This window comes from Scyliorhinus torazame, chromosome 26 (genome assembly GCF_047496885.1).
Source record: "Scyliorhinus torazame isolate Kashiwa2021f chromosome 26, sScyTor2.1, whole genome shotgun sequence".
NCBI lineage: Eukaryota > Metazoa > Chordata > Chondrichthyes > Carcharhiniformes > Scyliorhinidae > Scyliorhinus > Scyliorhinus torazame.
The window spans coordinates 23,156,362-23,181,563 of NC_092732.1; the positions used below are offsets into that span (position 1 = coordinate 23,156,362).

At 52.9% G+C, this 25,202-nt stretch overlaps 1 protein-coding gene across 1 annotated transcript in view; it reads right to left on the reverse strand.

The window, feature by feature from the left end:
• The window catches only part of LOC140402847 (tripartite motif-containing protein 46-like), a 38,023-nt gene extending 14,125 nt beyond the window's left edge, over window positions 1-23,898 (reverse strand). Inside the window, exons 1-2 of the mRNA XM_072490471.1 lie at window positions 23,755-23,898; window positions 6,881-7,180 (exon numbers count right to left, since the gene is read on the reverse strand). Coding sequence (XP_072346572.1) covers window positions 6,881-7,180; window positions 23,755-23,788 — 334 coding nt within the window. The 5' untranslated portion in view covers window positions 23,789-23,898. The remainder of the gene's footprint in view (window positions 1-6,880; window positions 7,181-23,754) is intronic.
• Between the last annotated feature and the right edge of the window lie 1,304 nt (window positions 23,899-25,202).

Genomic DNA, 25,202 nt, shown 5'->3' on the forward strand with positions numbered 1-25,202 from the left:
AAAGGAGATGACTGGGAGGGAGGAGTCCATTCCCCCACCCTCTGCAACCCACCCCACCCGCCCCCAAGAAACATGGTGGTGCCAGTACCATACCTGCCACACTCCCCCACCCCACCATGCATAATTAAAACAGGGCATGAGATTTCGAATAGGAACGTCTATACAGCAACCGGCCTGACGACATTCCGTTAAGGCCGCAGATCACCGAATCACAAAATGGCTGAGGGGGGGACATTATAACCTGGCGTTCAAATGCAGAACCAAAATGGCCACCCACCCCAAACCCATGCACCTCACACCAAGAATAAACTCCACAACTTCCAACCACTCCCAGGGATTGACAGCTACAGTTAACTGACGCACGCCATTCCTGTCCTGGGAGTGTTTGACGGGGACAGTGTCGAGGGAGCTTTACTCTGTATCTAACCCCGTGCTGTACCTGTCCTGGGAGTGTTTGATGGGGACAGTGTAGAGGGAGCTTTACTCTGTATCTAACCCCGTGCTGTACCAGTCCTGGGAGTGTTTGATGGGGACAATGTAGAGGGAGCTTTAGTCTGTATCTAACCCCGTGCTGTATCTGTCCTGGGAATGTTTGATGGGGACAGTGTAGAGGGAGCTTTACTCTGTATCTAACCCTGTGCTGTACCTGTCCTGGGAGTGTTTGATGGGGACAGTGTAGAGGGAGCATTGCTCTGTATCTAACCCCGTGCTGTACCTGTCCTGGGAGTGTTTGATGGGGACAGTGTAGAGGGAGCTTTACTCTGAATCTAACCCCGTGCTGTACCTGTCATGCGAGTGTTTGATGGGGACAGTGTAGAGGGAGCTTTACTCTGTATCTAACCCCATGCTGTACCTGTCCTGGGAGTGTTTGATGGGGACAGTGTAGAGGGAGCTTTACTCTGTATCTAACCCCGTGCTGTACCTGTCCTGGGAGTGTTTGATGGGGACAGTGTAGAGGGAGCTTTACTCTGCATCTAACCCCGTGCTGTACCAGTCCTGAGAGTGTTTGATGGGGACAGTGTAGAGGGAGCTTTACTCTGTATCTAACCCCGTGCTGTACCTGTCCTGGGAATGTTTGATGGGGACAGTGTAGAGGGAGCTTTACTCTGTATCTAACCCTGTGCTGTACCTGTCCTGGGAGTGTTTGATGGGGACAGTGTAGAGGGAGCTTTACTCTGTATCTAACCCCGTGCTGTACCTGTCCTGGGAGTGTTTGATGGGGACAGTGTAGAGGGAGCTTTACTCTGTATCTAACCCCGTGCTGTACCAGGCCTGGGTGTTTGATGGGGACAGTGTAGAGGGAGCTTTACTCTGTATCTAACCCCGTGCTGTACCAGGCCTGGGAGTGTTTGATGGGGACAGTGTAGAGGGAGCTTTACTCTGTATCTAAACCCGTGCTGTACCAGTCCTGGGAGTGTTTGATGGGGACAGTGTAGAGGGAGCTTTACTCTGTATGTAACCTCGTGCTGTACCTGTCCTGGGAGTGTTTGATGGGGACAGTGTAGAGGGAGCTTTACTCTGTATCTAACCCCGTGCTGTACAAGTCCTGGGAGTGTTTGATGGGGACAGTGTAGAGGGAGTTTTACTCTGTACCTAACCCCGTGCTGTACCTGTCCTGGGAGTGTTTGATGGGGACAGTGTAGAGGGAGCTTTACTCTGTATCTAACCCAGTGCTGTACCTGTCCTGGGAGTGTTTGATGGGGACAGTGTGGAGGGAACTTTACTCTGTATCTAACCCCGTGCTGTACCTGTCCTGGGAGTGTTTGATGGGGACAGTGTAGAGGGAGCTTTACTCTGTATCTAACCCCGTGCTGTACCTGTCCTGGGAGTGTTTGATGGGGACAGTGTAGAGGGAGCTTTAATCTGTATCTAACCCCGTGCTGTTCCTGTCCTGGGAGTGTTTGATGGCGACAGTGTAGAGGGAGCTTTACTCTATATCTAACCCCGTGCTGTACCTGTCCTGCGAGTGTTTGATGGGGACAGTGTAGAGGGAGCTTTACTCTGTATCTAACCCCGTGCTGTACCTGTCCTGGGAGTGTTTGATGGGGACAGTGTAGAGGGAGCTTTACTCTGTATCTAACTCCGTGCTGTACCTGTCCTGGGAGTGTTTGATGGGGACAGTGTAGAGGGAGCTTTACTCTGTATCTAACCCCGTGCTGTACCAGTCCTGGGAGTGTTTGATGGGGACAGTGTAGAGGGAGCTTTACTCTGTATCTAACCCCGTGCTGTACCTGTCCTGGAAATGTTTGATGGGGACAGTGTAGAGGGAGCTTTACTCTGTATCTAACCCTGTGCTGTACCTGTCCTGGGAGTGTTTGATGGGGACAGTGTAGAGGGAGCATTGCTCTGTATCTAACCCCATGCTGTACCTGTCCTGGGAGTGTTTGATGGGGACAGTGTAGAGGGAGCTTTACTCTGTATCTAACCCCGTGCTGTACCTGTCCTGGGAATGTTTGATGGGGACAGTGTAGAGGGAGCTTTACTCTGTATCAAACCCCATGCTGTACCTGTCCTGGTAGTGTTTGATGGGGACAGAATAGAGGGAGCTTTACTCTGTACCTAACCCCGTGCTGTACCTGTCCTGGGAGTGTTTGATGGGGACAGTGTAGAGGGAGCTTTACTCTGCATCTAACCCCGTGCTGTACCAGTCCTGGGAGTGTTTGATGGGGACAGTGTAGAGGGAGCTTTTCTCTGTATCTAACCCCGTGCTGTACAAGTCCTGGGAGTGTTTGATGGGGACAGTGTAGAGGGAGTTTTACTCTGTACCTAACCGCGTGCTGTACCTGTCCTGGGAGTGTTTGATGGGGACAGTGTAGAGGGAGCTTTACTCTGTATCTAACCCCGTGCTGTACCTGTCCTGGGAGTGTTTGATGGGGACAGTGTGGAGGGAACTTTACTCTGTATCTAACTCCGTGCTGTACCTGTCCTGGGAGTGTTTGATGGCGACAGTGTAGAGGGAGCTTTACTCTGTATCTAACCCCGTGCTGTACCTGTCCTGGGAGTGTTTGATGGGGACAGTGTAGAGGGAGCTTTAATCTGTATCTAACCCCGTGCTGTTCCTGTCCTGGGAGTGTTTGATGGCGACAGTGTAGAGGGAGCTTTACTCTGTATCTAACCCCGTGCTGTACCTGTCCTGCGAGTGTTTGATGGGGACAGTGTAGAGGGAGCTTTACTCTGTATCTAACCCCGTGCTGTACCTGTCCAGGGAGTGTTTGATGGGGACAGTGGAGAGGGAGCTTTACTCTGTATCTAACCCCGTGCTGTACCTGTCCTGGGAGTGTTTGATGGGGACAGTGTAGAAGGAGGTTTACTCTGTATCTAACCCCGTGCTGTACCTGTCCTGGGAGTGTTTGATGGGGACAGTGTAGAGGGAGCTTTACTCTGCATCTAACCCCGTGCTGTACCAGTCCTGGGAGTGTTTGATGGGGACAGTGTAGAGGGAGCTTTTCTCTGTATCTAACCCCGTGCTGTACCTGTCCTGGGAATGTTTGATGGGGACAGTGTAGAGGGAGCTTTACTCTGTATCTAACCCTGTGCTGTTCCTGTCCTGGGAGTGTTTGATGGGGACAGTGTAGAGGGAGCTTTAATCTGTATCTAACCCCGTGCTGTACCTGTCCTGGGAGTGTTTGATGGGGACAGTGTAGAAGGAGGTTTACTCTGTATCTAACCCCGTGCTGTACCTGTCCTGGGTGTTGGATGGGGACAGTGTAGAGGGAGCTTTACTCTGTATCTAACCCCGTGCTGTACCAGGCCTGGGAGTGTTTGATGGGGACAGTGTAGAGGGAGCTTTACTCTGTATCTAACCCCGTGCTGTACCTGTCCTGAGAGTGTTTGATGGGGACAGTGTGGAGGGAACTTTACTCTGTATCTAACCCCGTGCTATACCTGTCCTGGGAGTGTTTGATGGGGACAGTGTAGAGGGAGCTTTACTCTGTATCTAACCCCGTGCTATACCTGTCCTGGGAGTGTTTGATGGGGACAGTGTAGAGGTAGCTTTTCTCTGTATCTAACCCCGTGCTGTTCCTGTCCTGGGAGTGTTTGATGGCGACAGTGTAGAGGGAGCTTTACTCTGTATCTAACCCCGTGCTGTACCTGTCCTGCGAGTGTTTGATGGGGACAGTGTAGAGGGAGCTTTACTCTGTATCTCACCCCGTGGTGTACCTGTCCTGGGAGTGTTTGATGGGGACAGTGTAGCGGGAGCTTTACTTTGTATCTCACCCCGTGCTGTACCTGTCCTGGGAGTGTTTGATGGGGACAGTGTAGAGGGAGCTTTACTCTGTATCTAACCCCGTGCTGTACCAGTCCTGGGAGTGTTTGATGGGGACAGTGTAGAGGGAGTTTTACTCTGTATCTAACCCCGTGCTGTACCTGTCCTGGGAATGTTTGATGGGGACAGTGTAGAGGGAGCTTTACTCTGTATCTAACCCTGTGCTGTACCTGTCCTGGGAGTGTTTGATGGGGACAGTGTAGAGGGAGCATTGCTCTGTATCTAACCCCATGCTGTACCTGTCCTGGGAGTGTTTGATGGGGACAGTGTAGAGGGAGCTTTACTCTGTATCTAACCCCGTGCTGTACCTGTCCTGGGAATGTTTGATGGGGACAGTGTAGAGGGAGCTTTACTCTGTATCAAACCCCATGCTGTACCTGTCCTGGGAGTGTTTGATGGGGACAGGATAGAGGGAGCTTTACTCTGTATCTAACCCCGTGCTGTACCTGTCCTGGGAGTGTTTGATGGGGACAGTGTAGAGGGAGCTTTACTCTGCATCTAACCCCGTGCTGTACCAGTCCTGGGAGTGTTTGATGGGGACAGTGTAGAGGGAGCTTTTCTCTGTATCTAACCCCGTGCTGTACAAGTCCTGGGAGTGTTTGATGGGGACAGTGTAGAGGGAGTTTTACTCTGTACCTAACCGCGTGCTGTACCTGTCCTGGGAGTGTTTGATGGGGACAGTGTAGAGGGAGCTTTACTCTGTATCTAACCCCGTGCTGTACCTGTCCTGGGAGTGTTTGATGGGGACAGTGTGGAGGGAACTTTACTCTGTATCTAACTCCGTGCTGTACCTGTCCTGGGAGTGTTTGATGGCGACAGTGTAGAGGGAGCTTAACTCTGTATCTAACCCCGTGCTGTACCTGTCCTGGGAGTGTTTGATGGGGACAGTGTAGAGGGAGCTTTAATCTGTATCTAACCCCGTGCTGTTCCTGTCCTGGGAGTGTTTGATGGCGACAGTGTAGAGGGAGCTTTACTCTGTATCTAACCCCGTGCTGTACCTGTCCTGCGAGTGTTTGATGTGGACAGTGTAGAGGGAGCTTTACTCTGCATCTAACCCCGTGCTGTACCTGTCCTGGGAGTGTTTGATGGGGACAGTGTAGAGGGAGCTTTACTCTGTATCTAACCCCGTGCTGTACCTGTCCTGGGAGTGTTTGATGGGGACAGTGTAGAGGGAGCATTGCTCTGTATCTAACCCCGTGCTGTACCTGTCCTGGGAGTGTTTGATGGGGACAGTGTAGAGGGAGCTTTACTCTGTATCTAACCCGGTGCTGTACCTGTCCTGGGAATGTTTGATGGGGACAGTGTAGCGGGAGCTTTACTCTGTATCAAACCCCATGCTGTACCTGTCCTGGGAGTGTTTGATGGGGACAGTATAGAGGGAGCTTTACTCTGTATCTAACCCCGTGCTGTACCTGTCCTGGGAGTGTTTGATGGGGACAGTGTAGAGGGAGCTTTACTCTGCATCTAACCCCGTGCTGTACCAGTCCTGGGAGTGTTTGATGGGGACAGTGTAGAGGGAGCTTTTCTCTGTATCTAACCCCGTGCTGTACCTGTCCTGGGAATGTTTGATGGGGACAGTGTAGAGGGAGCTTTACTCTGTATCTAACCCTGTGCTGTTCCTGTCCTGGGAGTGTTTGATGGGGACAGTGTAGAGGGAGCTTTAATCTGTATCTAACCCCGTGCTGTACCTGTCCTGGGAGTGTTTGATGGGGACAGTGTAGAAGGAGGTTTACTCTGTATCTAACCCCGTGCTGTACCTGTCCTGGGTGTTGGATGGGGACAGTGTAGAGGGAGCTTTACTCTGTATCTAACCCCGTGCTGTACCAGGCCTGGGAGTGTTTGATGGGGACAGTGTAGAGGGAGCTTTACTCTGTATCTAACCTCGTGCTGTACCTGTCCTGGGAGTGTTTGATGGGGACAGTGTGGAGGGAACTTTACTCTGTATCTAACCCCGTGCTGTACCTGTCCTGGGAGTGTTTGATGGGGACAGTGTAGAGGGAGCTTTACTCTGTATCTAACCCCGTGCTATACCTGTCCTGGGAGTGTTTGATGGGAACAGTGTAGAGGTAGCTTTTCTCTGTATCTAACCCCGTGCTGTTCCTGTCCTGGGAGTGTTTGATGGCGACAGTGTAGAGGGAGCTTTACTCTGTATCTAACCCCGTGCTGTACCAGTCCTGCGAGTGTTTGATGGGGACAGTGTAGAGGGAGCTTTACTCTGTATCTCACCCCGTGGTGTACCTGTCCTGGGAGTGTTTGATGGGGACAGTGTAGCGGGAGCTTTACTTTGTATCTCACCCCGTGCTGTACCTGTCCTGGGAGTGTTTGATGGGGACAGTGTAGAGGGAGCTTTACTCTGTATCTAACCCCGTGCTGTACCAGTCCTGGGAGTGTTTGATGGGGACAGTGTGGAGGGAGTTTTACTCTGTATCTAACCCCGTGCTGTACCTGTCCTGGGAATGTTTGATGGGGACAGTGTAGAGGGAGCTTTACTCTGTATCTAACCCTTTGCAGTACCTGTCCTGGGAGTGTTTGATGGGGACAGTGTCGAGGGAGCTTTACTCTGTATCTAACTACCTGTACTGACAGACGTTCTTCCGCGATGATGTTGCTTACCTGGCGCGGGCGGGCTGCGGAGGTAGATCTCCTCGCTGTACTCTCCGTGTCCTGCCTTGTTGAAGCCGCGCACTCGCAGAGCGTACACACGGTCCATGTCCAGATGTCCGACAGCTGTGCCCGTCCCCCGCACCTCCTCGATCCTCTGCCAGCGGCGGGGGCCTTTGGGAGGGTGGTCGGCCTGGCGAAACTCCACCTCATAATGCCAGGCCGCTGCAGAGTCCTTGGGTAGCCGCCAACACAGGTAGATCTGGTCGTAGGCGTAGGTCCGCTGGGTGTCGATGACCGGGGCTCCGGGGGCTGGGTGAGAAAGAATGGCCCAGTCACTCCAATAACCACTGACGCCCAAACAACACAGACACCGCACCCAAACAACACTGACACCGCACCCAAACAATACAGACACCGCACCCAAACAACACAGACACCGCACCCAAACAACACAGACACCGCACCCAAACAACACAGACACCGCACCCAAACAACACAGACACCTCACCCAAACAACACTGACATCGCACCCAAACAACACAGACACCGCACCCAAACAACACAGACACCGCACCCAAACAACACAGACACCGCACCCAGACAACACTGACACCGCACCCAAACAACACAGACACCGGACCCAAACAATACAGACACCGGACCCAAACAACACTGACACCGCACCCAAACAACACAGACACCGCACCCAAACAACACAGACACCGCACCCAAACAACACAGACACCGCACCCAAACAACACCGCACCCAAACAACACAGACACCGGACCCAAACAATACAGACACCGGACCCAAACAACACTGACACCGCACCCAAACAACACAGACACCGCACCCAAACAACACAGACACCGCACCCAAACAACACAGACACCGCACCCAAACAACACAGACACCGGACCCAAACAACACAGACACCGCACCCAAACAACACAGACACCTCACCCAAACAACACTGACACCTCACCCAAACAACAGACACCGTACCCAAACAACACAGACACCGCACCCGAACAACAGACACCGTACCCAAACAACACAGACACCTCACCCAAACAACACTGACACCTCACCCAAACAACAGACACCGTACCCAAACAACACAGACACCTCACCCAAACAACAGACACCGTACCCAAACAACACAGACACCGCACCCAAACAACACAGACACCTCACCCAAACAACACTGACACCTCACCCAAACACAGACACCGCACCCAAACAACACAGACACCGCACCCAAACAACAGACACCGTACCCAAACAACACAGACACTGCACCCAAACAACACAGACACCGCACCCAAACAACACTGACACCGCACCCAAACAACACAGACACCGCACCCAAACAACACAGACACCGCACCCAAACACAGACACCGCACCCAAACAACACAGACACCGCACCCAAACAACAGACACCGTACCCAAACAACACAGACACCGCACCCAAACAACACTGACACCGCACCCAAACAACACAGACACCTCACCCAAACAACACAGACACCGCACCCAAACAACACAGACACCGCACCCAAACAACACAGACACCGCACCCAAACAACACAGACACCGCACCCAGACAACACAGACACCGAACCCAAAAAACACAGACACCGCACCCAAACAACACAGACACCGGACCCAAACAATACAGACACCGCACCCAAACAACACTGACACCGCACCCAAACAACACTGACACCGCACCCAAACAACACAGACACCGCACCAAAACACAGACACCGCACCCAAACAACAGACACCGCACCCAAACAACACAGACACCGCACCCAAACAACACAGACACCGCACCCAAACAACACAGACACCGCACCCAAACAACAGACACCGCACCCAAACAACACAGACACCGCACCCAAACAATACTGACACCGCACCCAAACAACACAGACACCTCACCCAAACAACACAGACACCGCACCCAAACAACACAGACACCGCACCCAAACAACACAGACATCGCACCCAAACAACACAGACACCGCACCCAAACAACACAGACATCGCACCCAAACAACACAGACACCGCACCCAAACAACACTGACACCGCACCCAAACAACACAGACACCGCACCAAAACAACACAGACACCGCACCCAAACAACACAGACACCGCACCCAAACAACACAGACATCGCACCCAAACAACACAGACACCGGACCCAAACAACACAGACACCGCACCCAAACAACACAGACACCGCACCCAAACAATACAGACACCGCACCCAGACAACACAGACACCGCACCCAAACAACACAGACACCGCACCCAAACAACACAGACACCGCACCCAAACAACACTGACATCGCACCCAAACAACACAGACACCTCACCCAAACAACACTGACACCTCACCCAAACAACACTGACACCGCACCCAAACAACACAGACACCTCACCCAAACAACACTGACACCGCACCCAAACAACACAGACACCTCACCCAAACAACACAGACACCTCACCCAAACAACACAGACACCTCACCCAAACAACACTGACACCGCACCCAAACAACACAGACACCGCACCCAAACAACACAGACACCGCACCCGAACAACACTGACATTGCACCCAAACAACACAGACACCGCACCCAAACAACAGACACCGCACCCAAACAACACAGACACCGCACCCAAACAACACAGACACCGCACCCAAACAACACAGACACCGCACCCAAACAACACAGACACCGCACCCAAACAACACAGACACCGCACCCAAACAACACTGACACCGCACCCAAACAATACAGACACCGCACGCAGACAACACAGACACCGAACCCAAACAACAGACACCGCACCCAAACAACACAGACACCGCACCCAAACAACACAGACACCGCACCCAAACAACACAGACACCGCACCAAGACAACACAGACACCGCACCCAAACAACACAGACACCGCACCCAAACAACACAGACATCGCACCCTAACAAGACAGACACCGCACCCAAACAACACAGACACCGCACACAAACAACACAGACACCGCACCCATACAACACAGACACCGCACCCAAACAATACAGACACCGCACCCAAACAACACTGACACCGCACCCAAACAATACAGACACCGCACCCAAACAACACAGACACCGCACCCAAACAACACAGACACCTCACCCAAACAACACAGACACCGCACCCATACAACACAGACACCGCACCCAAACAATACAGACACCGCACCCAAACAACACTGACACCGCACCCAAACAATACAGACACCGCACCCAAACAACACAGACACCGCACCCAAACAATACAGACACCGCACCCAAACAACACAGACACCGCACCCAAACAACACTGACACCGCACCCAGACAACACAGACACCGCACCCAAACAACACAGACACCGCACCCAAACAACACTGACACCGCACCCAAACAATACAGACACCGCACCCAAACAACACAGACACCGCACCCAAACAACACAGACACCGCACCCAAACAATACAGACACCGCACCCAAACAACACAGACACCGCACCCAAACAACAGACACCGTACCCAAACAACACAGACACCGAACCCAAACAACACAGACACCGCACCCAATCAACACTGACACCGCACCCAAACAACACAGACACCGCACCCAAACAACACAGACACCGCACCCAAACACAGACACCGCACCCAAACAACACAGACACCGCACCCAAACAACAGACACCGTACCCAAACAACACAGACACCGCACCCAAACAACACTGACACCGCACCCAAACAACACAGACACCTCACCCAAACAACACAGACACCGCACCCAAACAACACAGACACCGCACCCAAACAACACAGACACCGCACCCAAACAACACAGACACCGCACCCAGACAACACAGACACCGAACCCAAAAAACACAGACACCGCACCCAAACAACACAGACACCGGACCCAAACAATACAGACACCGCACCCAAACAACACTGACACCGCACCCAAACAACACTGACACCGCACCCAAACAACACAGACACCGCACCAAAACACAGACACCGCACCCAAACAACAGACACCGCACCCAAACAACACAGACACCGCACCCAAACAACACAGACACCGCACCCAAACAACACAGACACCGCACCCAAACAACAGACACCGCACCCAAACAACACAGACACCGCACCCAAACAATACTGACACCGCACCCAAACAACACAGACACCGCACCCGAACAACACTGACATTGCACCCAAACAACACAGACACCGCACCCAAACAACAGACACCGCACCCAAACAACACAGACACCGCACCCAAACAACACAGACACCGCACCCAAACAACACAGACACCGCACCCAAACAACACAGACACCGCACCCAAACAACACAGACACCGCACCCAAACAACACAGACACCGTACCCAAACAACACTGACACCGCACCCAAACAATACAGACACCGCACGCAGACAACACAGACACCGAACCCAAACAACAGACACCGCACCCAAACAACACAGACACCGCACCCAAACAACACAGACACCGCACCCAAACAACACAGACACCGCACCAAGACAACACAGACACCGCACCCAAACAACACAGACACCGCACCCAAACAACACAGACATCGCACCCTAACAAGACAGACACCGCACCCAAACAACACAGACACCGCACACAAACAACACAGACACCGCACCCATACAACACAGACACCGCACCCAAACAATACAGACACCGCACCCAAACAACACAGACACCGCACCCAAACAACACTGAAACCGCACCCAAACAATACAGACACCGCACCCAAACAACACAGACATCGCACCCTAACAAGACAGACACCGCACCCAAACAACACAGACACCGCACACAAACAACACAGACACCGCACCCATACAACACAGACACCGCACCCAAACAATACAGACACCGCACCCAAACAACACAGACACCGCACCCAAACAACACTGACACCGCACCCAAACAATACAGACACCGCACCCAAACAACACAGACACCGCACCCAAACAACACAGACACCTCACCCAAACAACACAGACACCGCACCCATACAACACAGACACCGCACCCAAACAATACAGACACCGCACCCAAACAACACTGACACCGCACCCAAACAATACAGACACCGCACCCAAACAACACAGACACCGCACCCAAACAATACAGACACCGCACCCAAACAACACAGACACCGCACCCAAACAACACTGACACCGCACCCAGACAACACAGACACCGCACCCAAACAACACAGACACCGCACCCAAACAACACTGACACCGCACCCAAACAATACAGACACCGCACCCAAACAACACAGACACCGCACCCAAACAACACAGACACCGCACCCAAACAATACAGACACCGCACCCAAACAACACAGGCACCGCACCCAAACAACACAGACACTGCACCCAAACAACACAGACACCGCACCCAAACAACACAGACACCGCACCCAAACAACACAGACATCGCACCCAAACAACACAGACACCGCACCCAAACAACAGAGACACCGCACCCAAACACAGACACCGCACCCAAACAACACAGACACCGCACCCAAACAACACTGACACCGCACCCAAACAACACTGACACCGCACCCAAACAACACAGATACTGCACCCAAACAACACAGACATCGCACCCAAACAACACAGACACCGGACCCAAACAATAGACACCGCACCCAATCAACACAGACACCGCACCCAAACAACACAGACACCGCACCCAAACAACACAGACACCGCACCCAAACAACACAGACACCGCACCCAATCAACACAGACACCGCACCCAATCAACACAGACACCGCACCCAAACAACACAGACACCGCACCCAAACAACACTGACACCGCACCCAAATAACACAGACACCGCACCCAAACAATACAGACACCGCACCCAGACAACACAGACACCGCACCCAAACAACACAGACACCGCACCCAAACAACACAGACACCGCACCCAAACAACACAGACACCGCACCCAAACAACACAGACACCGCACCCAAACAACACAGACACCGCACCTAAACAACACTGACACCGCACCCAAACAACAGACACCTCACCCAAACAACACAGCCACCGCACCCAAACAACACAGACATCGCACCCAAACACAGGCACCGCACCCAAACAACACTGACACCGCACCCAAACAACACAGACACCGCACCCAAACAACACTGACACCGCACCCAAACAACACAGACACCGCACCAAAACAACACAGACACCGCACCCAAACAACACAGACACCGCACCCAAACAACACAGACACCGCACCCAAACAACACTGACACCGCACCCAAACAACACAGGCACCTCACCCAAACAACACAGACATCGCACCCAAACAACACAGGCACCGCACCCAAACAACACAGACACCGCACCCAAACAACACTGACACCGCACCCAAACAACACAGACACCTCACCCAAACAACACAGACATCGCACCCAAATAACACAGACACCGCACCCAAACACCACAGACATCGCACCCAAACAACACAGACACCGCACCCAAACAACACTGACACCGCACCCAAACGACACAGACACCGCACCAAAACAACACAGACACCGCACCCAAACAACACAGACACCGCACCCAAACAACACAGACACCGCACCCAAACAACACTGACACCGCACCCAAACAACACAGACGCCTCACCCAAACAACACAGACATCGCACCCAAACAACACAGGCACCGCACCCAAACAACACAGACACCGCACCCAAACAATACAGACACCGCACCCAAACAACACAGACACCGCACCCAAACAACACAGACATCGCATCCAAACAACACAGACACCGCACCCAAACAACACTGACACCGCACCCAAACAACACAGACACCTCACCCAAACAACACTGACACCGCACCCAAACAACACAGACACCTCACCCAAACAACACAGACACCGCACCCAAACAACACAGACACTGCACCCATACAACACAGACACTTCACCCAAACAACACTGACACCGCACCCAAACAACACAGACACCTCACCCAAACAACACTGACACCTCACCCAAACAACACTGACACCGCACCCAAACAACACAGACACCTCACCCAAACAACACAGACACTGCACCCAAACAATACAGACACCTCACCCAAACAACACAGAAACCGCACCCATACAACACAGACACCTCACCCAAACAACACTGACACCGCACACAAACAACACTGACACCGCACCCAAACAACACAGACACCGCACCCAAACAACACAGACACCTCACCCAAACAACACTGACACCGCACCCAAACAACACAGACATCGCACCCAAACAACAGACACCGCACCAAAACAACACAGACACCGCACCCAAACAACACAGACACGGCACCCAAACAACACAGACACCGCACCCAAACAACACAGACACCGCACCCAAACAACACAGACACCGCACCCAAACAATACAGACACCGCACCCAGACAACACAGACACCGCACCCAAACAACACAGACACCGCACCCAAACAACACAGACACCGCACCCAAACAACACTGACATTGCACCCAAACAACACAGACACCTCACCCAAACAACACTGACACCTCACCCAAACAACACTGACACCGCACCCAAACAACACAGACACCTCACCCAAACAACACTGACACCGCACCCAAACAACACAGACACCTCACGCAAACAACATTGACACCGCACCCAAACAACACAGACATCGCGCCCAAACAACACTGACACCGCACCCAAACAACACAGACACCGCACCCAAACAACACAGACACCGCACCCGAACAACACTGACATCGCACCCAAACAACACAGACACCGCACCCAAACAACACAGACACCTCACCCCAACAACACTGACACCGCACCCAAACAACACAGACACCGCACCCAAACAACACAGACACCGCACCCAAACAACACAGACACCGCACCCAAACAACAGACACCGCACCCAAACAACAGACACCGCACCCAAACAACACAGACACCGCACCCAAACAACACAGACACCGCACCCAAACAACACAGACACCTCACCCAAACAACACAGACACCGCACCCAAACAACACAGACATCGCACCCAAACAACACAGACACCGCACCCAAACAACACTGACACCGCACCCAAACAACACAGACATCGCACCTAAACAACATAGACACCGCACCCAAACAACACAGACATCGCACCCAAACAACACAGACACCGCACCCAAACAACACTGACACCGCACCCAAACAACACAGACACCTCACCCAAACAACACAGACACCGCACCCATACAACACAGACACCGCACCCATACAACACCGCACCCAAACAACATAGACACCGCACCCAAACAACACAGACACCGCACCCAAACAACACTGACACCGCACCCAAACAACACAGACACCTCACCCAAACAACAGACACCGCACCCATACAACACAGACACTTCACCCAAACAACACTGACACCGCACCCAAACAACAGAGACACCTCACCCAAACAACACAGACACTGCACCCAAACACCTCACCCAAACAACACAGACACTGCACCCAAACAATACAGACACCTCACCCAAACAACACAGAAACCGCACCCATACAACATAGACACCTCACCCAAACAACACTGACACCGCACACAAACAACACTGACACCGCACCCAAACAACACAGACAACGCACCCAAACAACACAGACATCGCACCCAAACAACACAGTCACCGGACCCAAACAACACTGACATCGCACCCAAACAACACAGACATCGCACCCAAACAACACAGTCACCGGACCCAAACAACAGACACCGCACCAAAATAACACAGACACCGCACCCAAACAACACAGACACCTCACCCAAACAACACAGACACCGCACCCAAACAACACAGACACCGCACCCAAACAACACAGACACCGCACCCAAACAACACAGACACCGCACCCAAACAACAGACACCGCACCCAAACAACACAGACACCGCACCCAAACAACACAGACACCGCACCCAAACAACACTGACACTGCACCCAAACAACACAGACACCTCACCCAAACAACACAGACACCGCACCCAAACAACACAGACATCGCACCCAAACAACACAGACACCGCACCCAAACAACACTGACACCGCACCCAAACAACACAGACATCGCACCCAAACAACATAGACACCGCACCCAAACAACACAGACATCGCACCCAAACAACACAGACACCGCACCCAAACAACACTGACACCGCACCCAAACAACACAGACACCTCACCCAAACAACACAGACACCGCACCCATACAACACAGACACCGCACCCATACAACACCGCACCCAAACAACACAGACACTGCACCCAAACAACACAGACATCGCACCCAAACAACACAGACACCGCACCCAAACAACACTGACACCGCACCCAAACAACACAGACACATCACCCAAACAACACAGACACCGCACCCATACAACACAGACACTTCACCCAAACAACACTGACACCGCACCCAAACAACACAGACACCTCACCCAAACAACACAGACACTGCACCCAAACAATACAGACACCTCACCCAAACAACACAGACACTGCACCCAAACAATACAGACACCTCACCCAAACAACACAGAAACCGCACCCAAACAACACAGACTCCGCACCCAAACAATACAGACACCGCAGCCAGACAACACAGACACCGCACCCAAACAACACAGACACCGCACCCAAACAACACAGACACCGCACCCAATCAACACAGACACCGCACCCAAACAACACAGACACCGCACCCAAACAACACAGACACCGCACCCAAACAACACAGACACCGAACCCAAACAACACAGACACCGTACCCAAACAACACAGACACCGCACCCAAACAACACTGACACCGCACCCAAACAACACAGGCACCGCACCCAAACAACACAGACACCGCACCCAAACAACACAGACACCGCACCCAAACAACAGAGACACCGCACCCAAACAACACAGACACCGCACCCAAACAACACAGACACCGCACCCAAACAACACAGACACCGAACCCAAACAATACAGACACCGTACCCAAACAACACAGACACCGCACCCAAACAACACTGACACCGCACCCAAACAACACAGGCACCGCACCCAAACAACACAGACACCGCACCCAAACAACACAGACACCGCACCCAAACAACACAGACACCGCACCCAAACAACACAGACACCGCACCCAAACAACACAGACACCGCACCCAAACAACACTGACACCGCACCCAAACAACACAGGCACCGAACCCAAACAATACAGACACCGTACCCAAACAACACAGACACCGCACCCAAACAACACTGACACCGCACCCAAACAACACAGGCACCGCACCCAAACAACACAGACACCGCACCCAAACAACACTGACACCGCACCCAAACAACACAGGCACCACACCCAAACAACACAGACACCGCACCCAAACAACACAGACACCGCACCCAAACAACAGAGACACCGCACCCAAACAACACAGACACCGCACCCAAACAACACAGACACCGCACCCAAACAACACAGACACCGAACCCAAACAATACAGACACCGTACCCAAACAACACAGACACCGCACCCAAACAACACTGACACCGCACCCAAACAACACAGGCACCGCACCCAAACAACACAGACACCGCACCCAAACAACACAGACACCGCACCCAAACAACACAGACACCGCACCCAAACAACACAGACACCGCACCCAAACAACACAGACACCGCACCCAAACAACACTGACACCGCACCCAAACAACACAGGCACCGAACCCAAACAATACAGGCACCGTACCCAAACAACACAGACACCGCACCCAAACAACACTGACACCGCACCCAAACAACACAGGCACCGCACCCAAACAACACAGACACCGCACCCAAACAACACAGACACCGCACCCAATCAACACAGACACCGCAGCCAAACAACACTGAAACCGCACCCAAACAACACAGACACCGCACCCAAACAACACAGACACCGCACCCAAACAACACAGACACCGCACCCAAACAACACAGACACCGCACCCAAACAACACAGACACCGCACCCAAACATCACAGACACCGCACCCAAACAACACTGAAACCGCACACAAACAACACAGACACCGCACCCAAACAACAGACCCTGCACCCAAACAACACAGACACCGCACCCTAACAACACAGACACCGCACCCAAACAACACAGACACCGAACCCAAACAATACAGACACCGTACCCAAACAACACAGACACCGCACCCAAACAACACTGACACCGCACCCAAACAACACAGGCACCGCACCCAAACAACACAGACACCGCACCCAAACAACACAGACACCGCACCCAAACAACACAGACACCGCACCCAAACAACAGACACTGCACCCAAACAACACAGACACCGCACCCAAACAACACAGACACCGCACCCAAACAACACAGACACCGCACCCGATCAACACAGACACCGCACCCAAACAACACAGACACCGCACCCAAACAACACAGACACCGCACCCAAACAACACAGACACCACACCCAAACAACACAGACACCGTACCCAAACAACACAGACACCGCACCCAAACAACACTGACACCGCACCCAAACAACACAGGCACCGCACCCAAACAACACAGACACCGCACCCAAACAACACAGACACCGCACCCAAACAACAGAGACACCGCACCCAAACAACACAGACACCGCACCCAAACAACACAGACACCGCACCCAAACAACACAGACACCGAACCCAAACAATACAGACACCGTACCCAAACAACACAGACACCGCACCAAAACAACACTGACACCGCACCCAAACAACACAGGCACCGCACCCAAACAACACAGACACCGCACCCAAACAACACAGACACCGCACCCAAACAACACAGACACCGCACCCAAACAACACAGACACCGCACCCAAACAACACAGACACCGCACCCAAACAACACTGACACCGCACCCAAACAACACAGGCACCGAACCCAAACAATACAGACACCGTACCCAAACAACACAGACACCGCACCCAAACAACACTGACACCGCACCCAAACAACACAGGCACCGCACCCAAACAACACAGACACCGCACCCAAACAACACTGACACCGCACCCAAACAACACAGGCACCGCACCCAAACAACACAGACACCGCACCCAAACAACACAGACACCGCACCCAAACAACACAGACACCGCACCCAAACAACAGACACCGCACCCAAACAACACAGACACCGCACCCAAACAACACAGACACCGAACCCAAACAATACAGACACCGTACCCAAACAACACAGACACCGCACCCAAACAACACTGACACCGCACCCAAACAAAACAGGCACCGCACCCAAACAACACAGACACCGCACCCAAACAACACAGACACCGCACCCAAACAACACAGACACCGCACCCAAACAACACAGACACCGCACCCAAACAACACTGACACCGCACCCAAACAACACAGGCACCGAACCCAAACAATACAGACACCGTACCCAAACAACACAGACACCGCACCCAAACAACACTGACACCGCACCCAAACAACACAGGCACCGCACCCAAACAACACAGACACCGCACCCAAACAACACAGACACCGCACCCAATCAACACAGACACCGCAGCCAAACAACACTGAAACCGCACCCAAACAACACAGACACCGCACCCAAACAACACAGACACCGCACCCAAACAACACAGACACCGCACCCAAACAACACAGACACCGCACCCAAACAACACAGACACCGCACCCAAACATCACAGACACCGCACCCAAACAACACTGAAACCGCACCCAAACAACACAGACACCGCACCCAAACAACAGACCCTGCACCCAAACAACACAGACACCGCACCCTAACAACACAGACACCGCACCCAAACAACACAGACACCGAACCCAAACAATACAGACACCGTACCCAAACAACACAGACACCGCACCCAAACAACACTGACACCGCACCCAAACAACACAGGCACCGCACCCAAACAACACAGACACCGCACCCAAACAACACAGACACCGCACCCAAACAACACAGACACCGCACCCAAACAACAGACACTGCACCCAAACAACACAGACACCGCACCCAAACAACACAGACACCGCACCCAATCAACAGATACCGCAGCCAAACAACACTGAAACCGCACCCAAACAACACAGACACCGCACCCAAACAACACAGACACCGCACCCAAACAACACAGACACCACACCCAAACAACACAGACACCGCACCCAAACATCACAGACACCGCACCCAAACAACACTGAAACCGTACCCAAACAACACAGACACCGCACCCAAACAACACTGAAACCGCACCCAAACAACACAGACACCGCACCCAAACAACATAGACACCGCACCCAAACATCACAGACACCGCACCCAAACAACTGAAACCGCACCCAAACAACACAGACACCGCACCCAAACAACACAGACACCGCACCCAAACAACAGACCCTACACCCAAACAACACTGACACCGCACCCAATCAATACAGACACCGCACCAAAACAACACAGACACCGCACCCAAACAACACTGACACCGCACCCAAACAACACAGAAACCTCACCCAAAAAACACAGACACCGCACCCAAACAATACAGACACCGCACCCAAACAACACAGACACCGAACCCAAACAACACAGACACCTCACCCAAACAATACAGACACCGCACCCAAACAACACAGACACCTCACCCAAACAATACAGACACCGCACCCAAACAACACAGACACCGCACCCAGACAACACAGACACCGCACCCAAACAACACAGACACCGCATCCAAACAATACAGACACCGCACCCAGACAACACAGACACCGCACCCAAACAACAGACACCACACCCAAACAACAGACACCGCACCCAGACAACACAGACACCGAACCCAAACAACACTGTCACCGCACCCAAACAACACAGACACCGCATCCAAACAACACTGACACCGCATCCAAACAACACTGACACCGCACCCAAAAAACACAGACACCGCACCCAAACAACACAGACACCGACCCAAACAACACAGACACCGCACCCAAACAACACAGACACCGCACCCAAACAACACTGACACCGCACCCAAACAACACAGACACCGCACCCAAACAACACAGACACCGCACCCAAACAACACAGACACCGCACCCAAACAACACAGACACCGCACCCAAACAACACAGACACCGCACCCAGACAATACAGACACCGCACCCAGACAACAGACACCGCACCCAAACAACACAGACACCGCACCCAAACAACACAGACACCGCATCCAAACAACACTGACACCGCACCCAAACAACACAGACACCGCACCCAAACAACACAGACACCGCACCCAAACAACACAGACACCGCACCCAAACAACACAGACACCGCACCCAAACAACACTGACACCGCACCCAAACAACACAGACACCGCACCCAAACAACACAGACACCGCACCCAAACAACACAGACACCGCACCCAAACAACACAGACACCGCACCCAAACAACACAGACACCGCACCCAAACAATACAGACACCGCACCCAGACAACACAGACACCGCACCCAAACAACACAGACACCGCATCCAAACAACACTGACACCGCACCCAAAAAACACAGACACCGCACCCAAACAACACAGACACCGCACCCAAACAACACAGACACCGAACCCAAACAATACAGACACCGTACCCAAACAACACAGACACCGCACCCAAACAACACTGACACCGCACCCAAACAACACAGACACCGCACCCAAACAACACAGACACCGCACCCAAACAACACAGACACCGCACCCAAACAACACAGACACCGCACCCAAACAACACAGACACCGCACCCAATCAATACAGACACCGCACCCAAACAACACAGACACCGCACCCAAACAACACCGACACCGCACCCAAACAACACAGGCACCGCACCCAATCAATACAGACACCGCACCCAAACAACACAGACACCGCACCCAAACAACACAGACACCGCACCCAAACAACACAGACACCGCACCCAATCAACACAGACACCGCACCCAAACAACACAGACACCGCACCCAAACAACACAGACACCGCACCCAAACAACACTGACACCGCACCCAAACAACAGAGACACCGCACCCAAACAACACAGACACCGCACCCAAACAACACAGACACCGCACCCAAACCATACAGACACCGCACCCAAACAACACAGACACCGCACCCAAACAACACAGACACCGCACCCAAACAACACAGGCACCGCACCCAAACAACACAGACACCGCACCCAAACAACACAGACACCGCACCCAAACAACACAGACACCGCACCCAAACAACACAGACACCGCACCCAAACAACACAGACACCGCACCCAAACAACACAGACACCGTACCCGAACAACACAGACACCGCACCCAATCAACACAGACACCGCACCCAAACACAGACACCGCACCCAAACAACACAGACACCGCACCCAAACAACACAGACACCGCACCCAAACAGCACAGACACCGCACCCAAACAACAGACACCGCACCCAAACAACACAGACACCGCACCCAGACAACAGACACCGCACCCAAACAACACATACACCGCACCCAAACAACAGACACCGCACCCAAACAACACTGACATCGCACCCAAACAACAGACACCGCACCCGAACAACACAGACACCGCACCCGAACAACACAGACACCGCACCCAAACAACACAGACACCGCACCAAAATAACACAGACACTGCACCCAATCAACAGACATGGCACCCAAACAACACAGACACCGCACCCAAATAACACAAACACCGCACCCAAACAACACTGACACCGCACCCAAACAACACAGACACTGCACCCAACCAACACAGACATCGCACCCAAACAACACAGACACCGCACCCAAACAACACAGACACCGCACCCAAACAACACAGACACTGCACCCAAACACAGACACTGCACCCAAACACAGACACCGCACCCAAACAACACAGACACCGCACCCAAACAACACTGACACCGCCCCCAAACAACACAGACACCGCCCCCAAACAACACAGACACCGCACCCAAACAACACAGACACCGCACCCAAACAACACAGACACCGCACCCAAACAACACAGACACCGCACCCAAACAACACAGACACCGCAACCAAACAGCAGACACCGCACCCAAACAACACAGACACCGGAATGGCCCAGTCACTCCATTAACCCCTCACACCCAAACAACACAGACACCGGAAAATATCTCTCCTCCTGTCCGTTTGAAACGGGCGACCCCCTTATCGTTAAACAGTGACCCCCGAGTTCTCGATTCTCCCACAAGAGGAAACATCCTCTCCACATCGACCCAGTCAATTACCCCCTCAGGATCTTAAAAGTTTTGATCGATTCGCCTCTCACTCTTCTAAACTCCAGCGGATACAAGCACAACCTCTGTCCTTTCCTCACAGTTAACCCGCCCGTTCCTGGTGTTAGCCTGTGAAACCATCTCTGAACCGCTTCCCACGCAGTGACATCTTTGCCTCGAGCAGGCAGGATTTGCCAGGGCTCGTTGGTTAGGCCTTAGGCCTCGCTAGGCCGCACTGGCCTCCGCACTGACCTGTGGCAAACTGCAGGCTGTTGAGAAGCTTCATCTCGCCGGCGATGTCCAGCTGGAAGTGGTCGAACGAAGGGCCTGCGGCCGGGGAGAAGTTCTGCAACGATTCCGTGGCCTTCACAATCCTGAAACGCAAGCCAAGAGGGCGGCGGGTCAGGACGGTTAATAAAGCACACTGCGTCGCCTCCTCGCCTGGGGGTGGCTAAGTACGCTGAAGGCTGAGAGAGACGGACTGTGGCCTTAATTCCACATTCCCGCCTGTTCCTCCCCCTCCTCGACCCCCTCGTCGATCAGAACTCCGCCTTGAATCTCTTCAGTGAACCCTGACGTCATCGGGCCCGACTTTCCAAAGTCTGCCCTTAGCGCTGTCATCCAAAACTCAGGGCGCCCGTCGCCACATTTGGAGGGCGTTGAGGGACTGCTTGGGGGGAGTTAAGTCACCTACCACATACAGGCTTTGGGATCACATGTAGGCCAGACCATCGAACCCCGACTGTGTAGAAGGAGGCCATTCGGCCCATCGGGTTTGCACCGACCCTCTGAAAGAGCCCCTTCCCTAGGCCCACTCCCCCACCCTAACCCCATAGCCCTACCTAATCTGCACATCTTTAGACACTAAGGGACAATTTAGCACGGCCAATCCATCTAACCTGCACATCTTTGGACACTAAGGGGCAATTTAGCACGGCCAATCCACCTAACCTGCACATCGTTGGACACTAAGGGACAATTTAGCACGGCCAATCCATCTAACCTGCACATCTTTGGACACTAAGGGACAATTTAGCACGGCCAATCCATCTAACCTGCACATCTTTGGACACTAAGGGACAATTTAGTACGGCCAATCCACCTAACCTGCACATCTTTGGACACTAAGGGACAATTTAGTAAGGCCAATCCACCTAACCTGCACATCTTTGGACACTAAGGGACAATTTAGTACGGCCAATCCACCTAACCTGCACATCTTTGGACACTAAGGGACAATTTAGTACGGCCAATCCACCTAACCCGCACATCATTGCACATTAAGGGACAATTTAGCACGGCCAATCCACCTAACCTGCACATCTTTGGACACGAAGGGACAATTTAGCATGGCCAATCCATCTAACCTGCACATCTTTGGACACTAAGGGACAATTTAGCATGGCCAATCCATCTAACCTGCACATCTTTGGACACTAAGGGACAATTTTGCACGGCCAATCCATCTAACCTGCACATCTTTGGACACTAAGGGACAATTTAGCACGGCCAATCCACCTAACCTGCACATCTTTGGACACTAAGGGACAATTTAGCATGGCCAATCCATCTAACCTGCACATCTTTGGACACTAAGGGACAATTTTGCACGGCCAATCCATCTAACCTGTACATCTTTGGACACTAAGGGACAATTTAGCACGGCCAATCCACCTAACCTGCACATCTTTGGACACTAA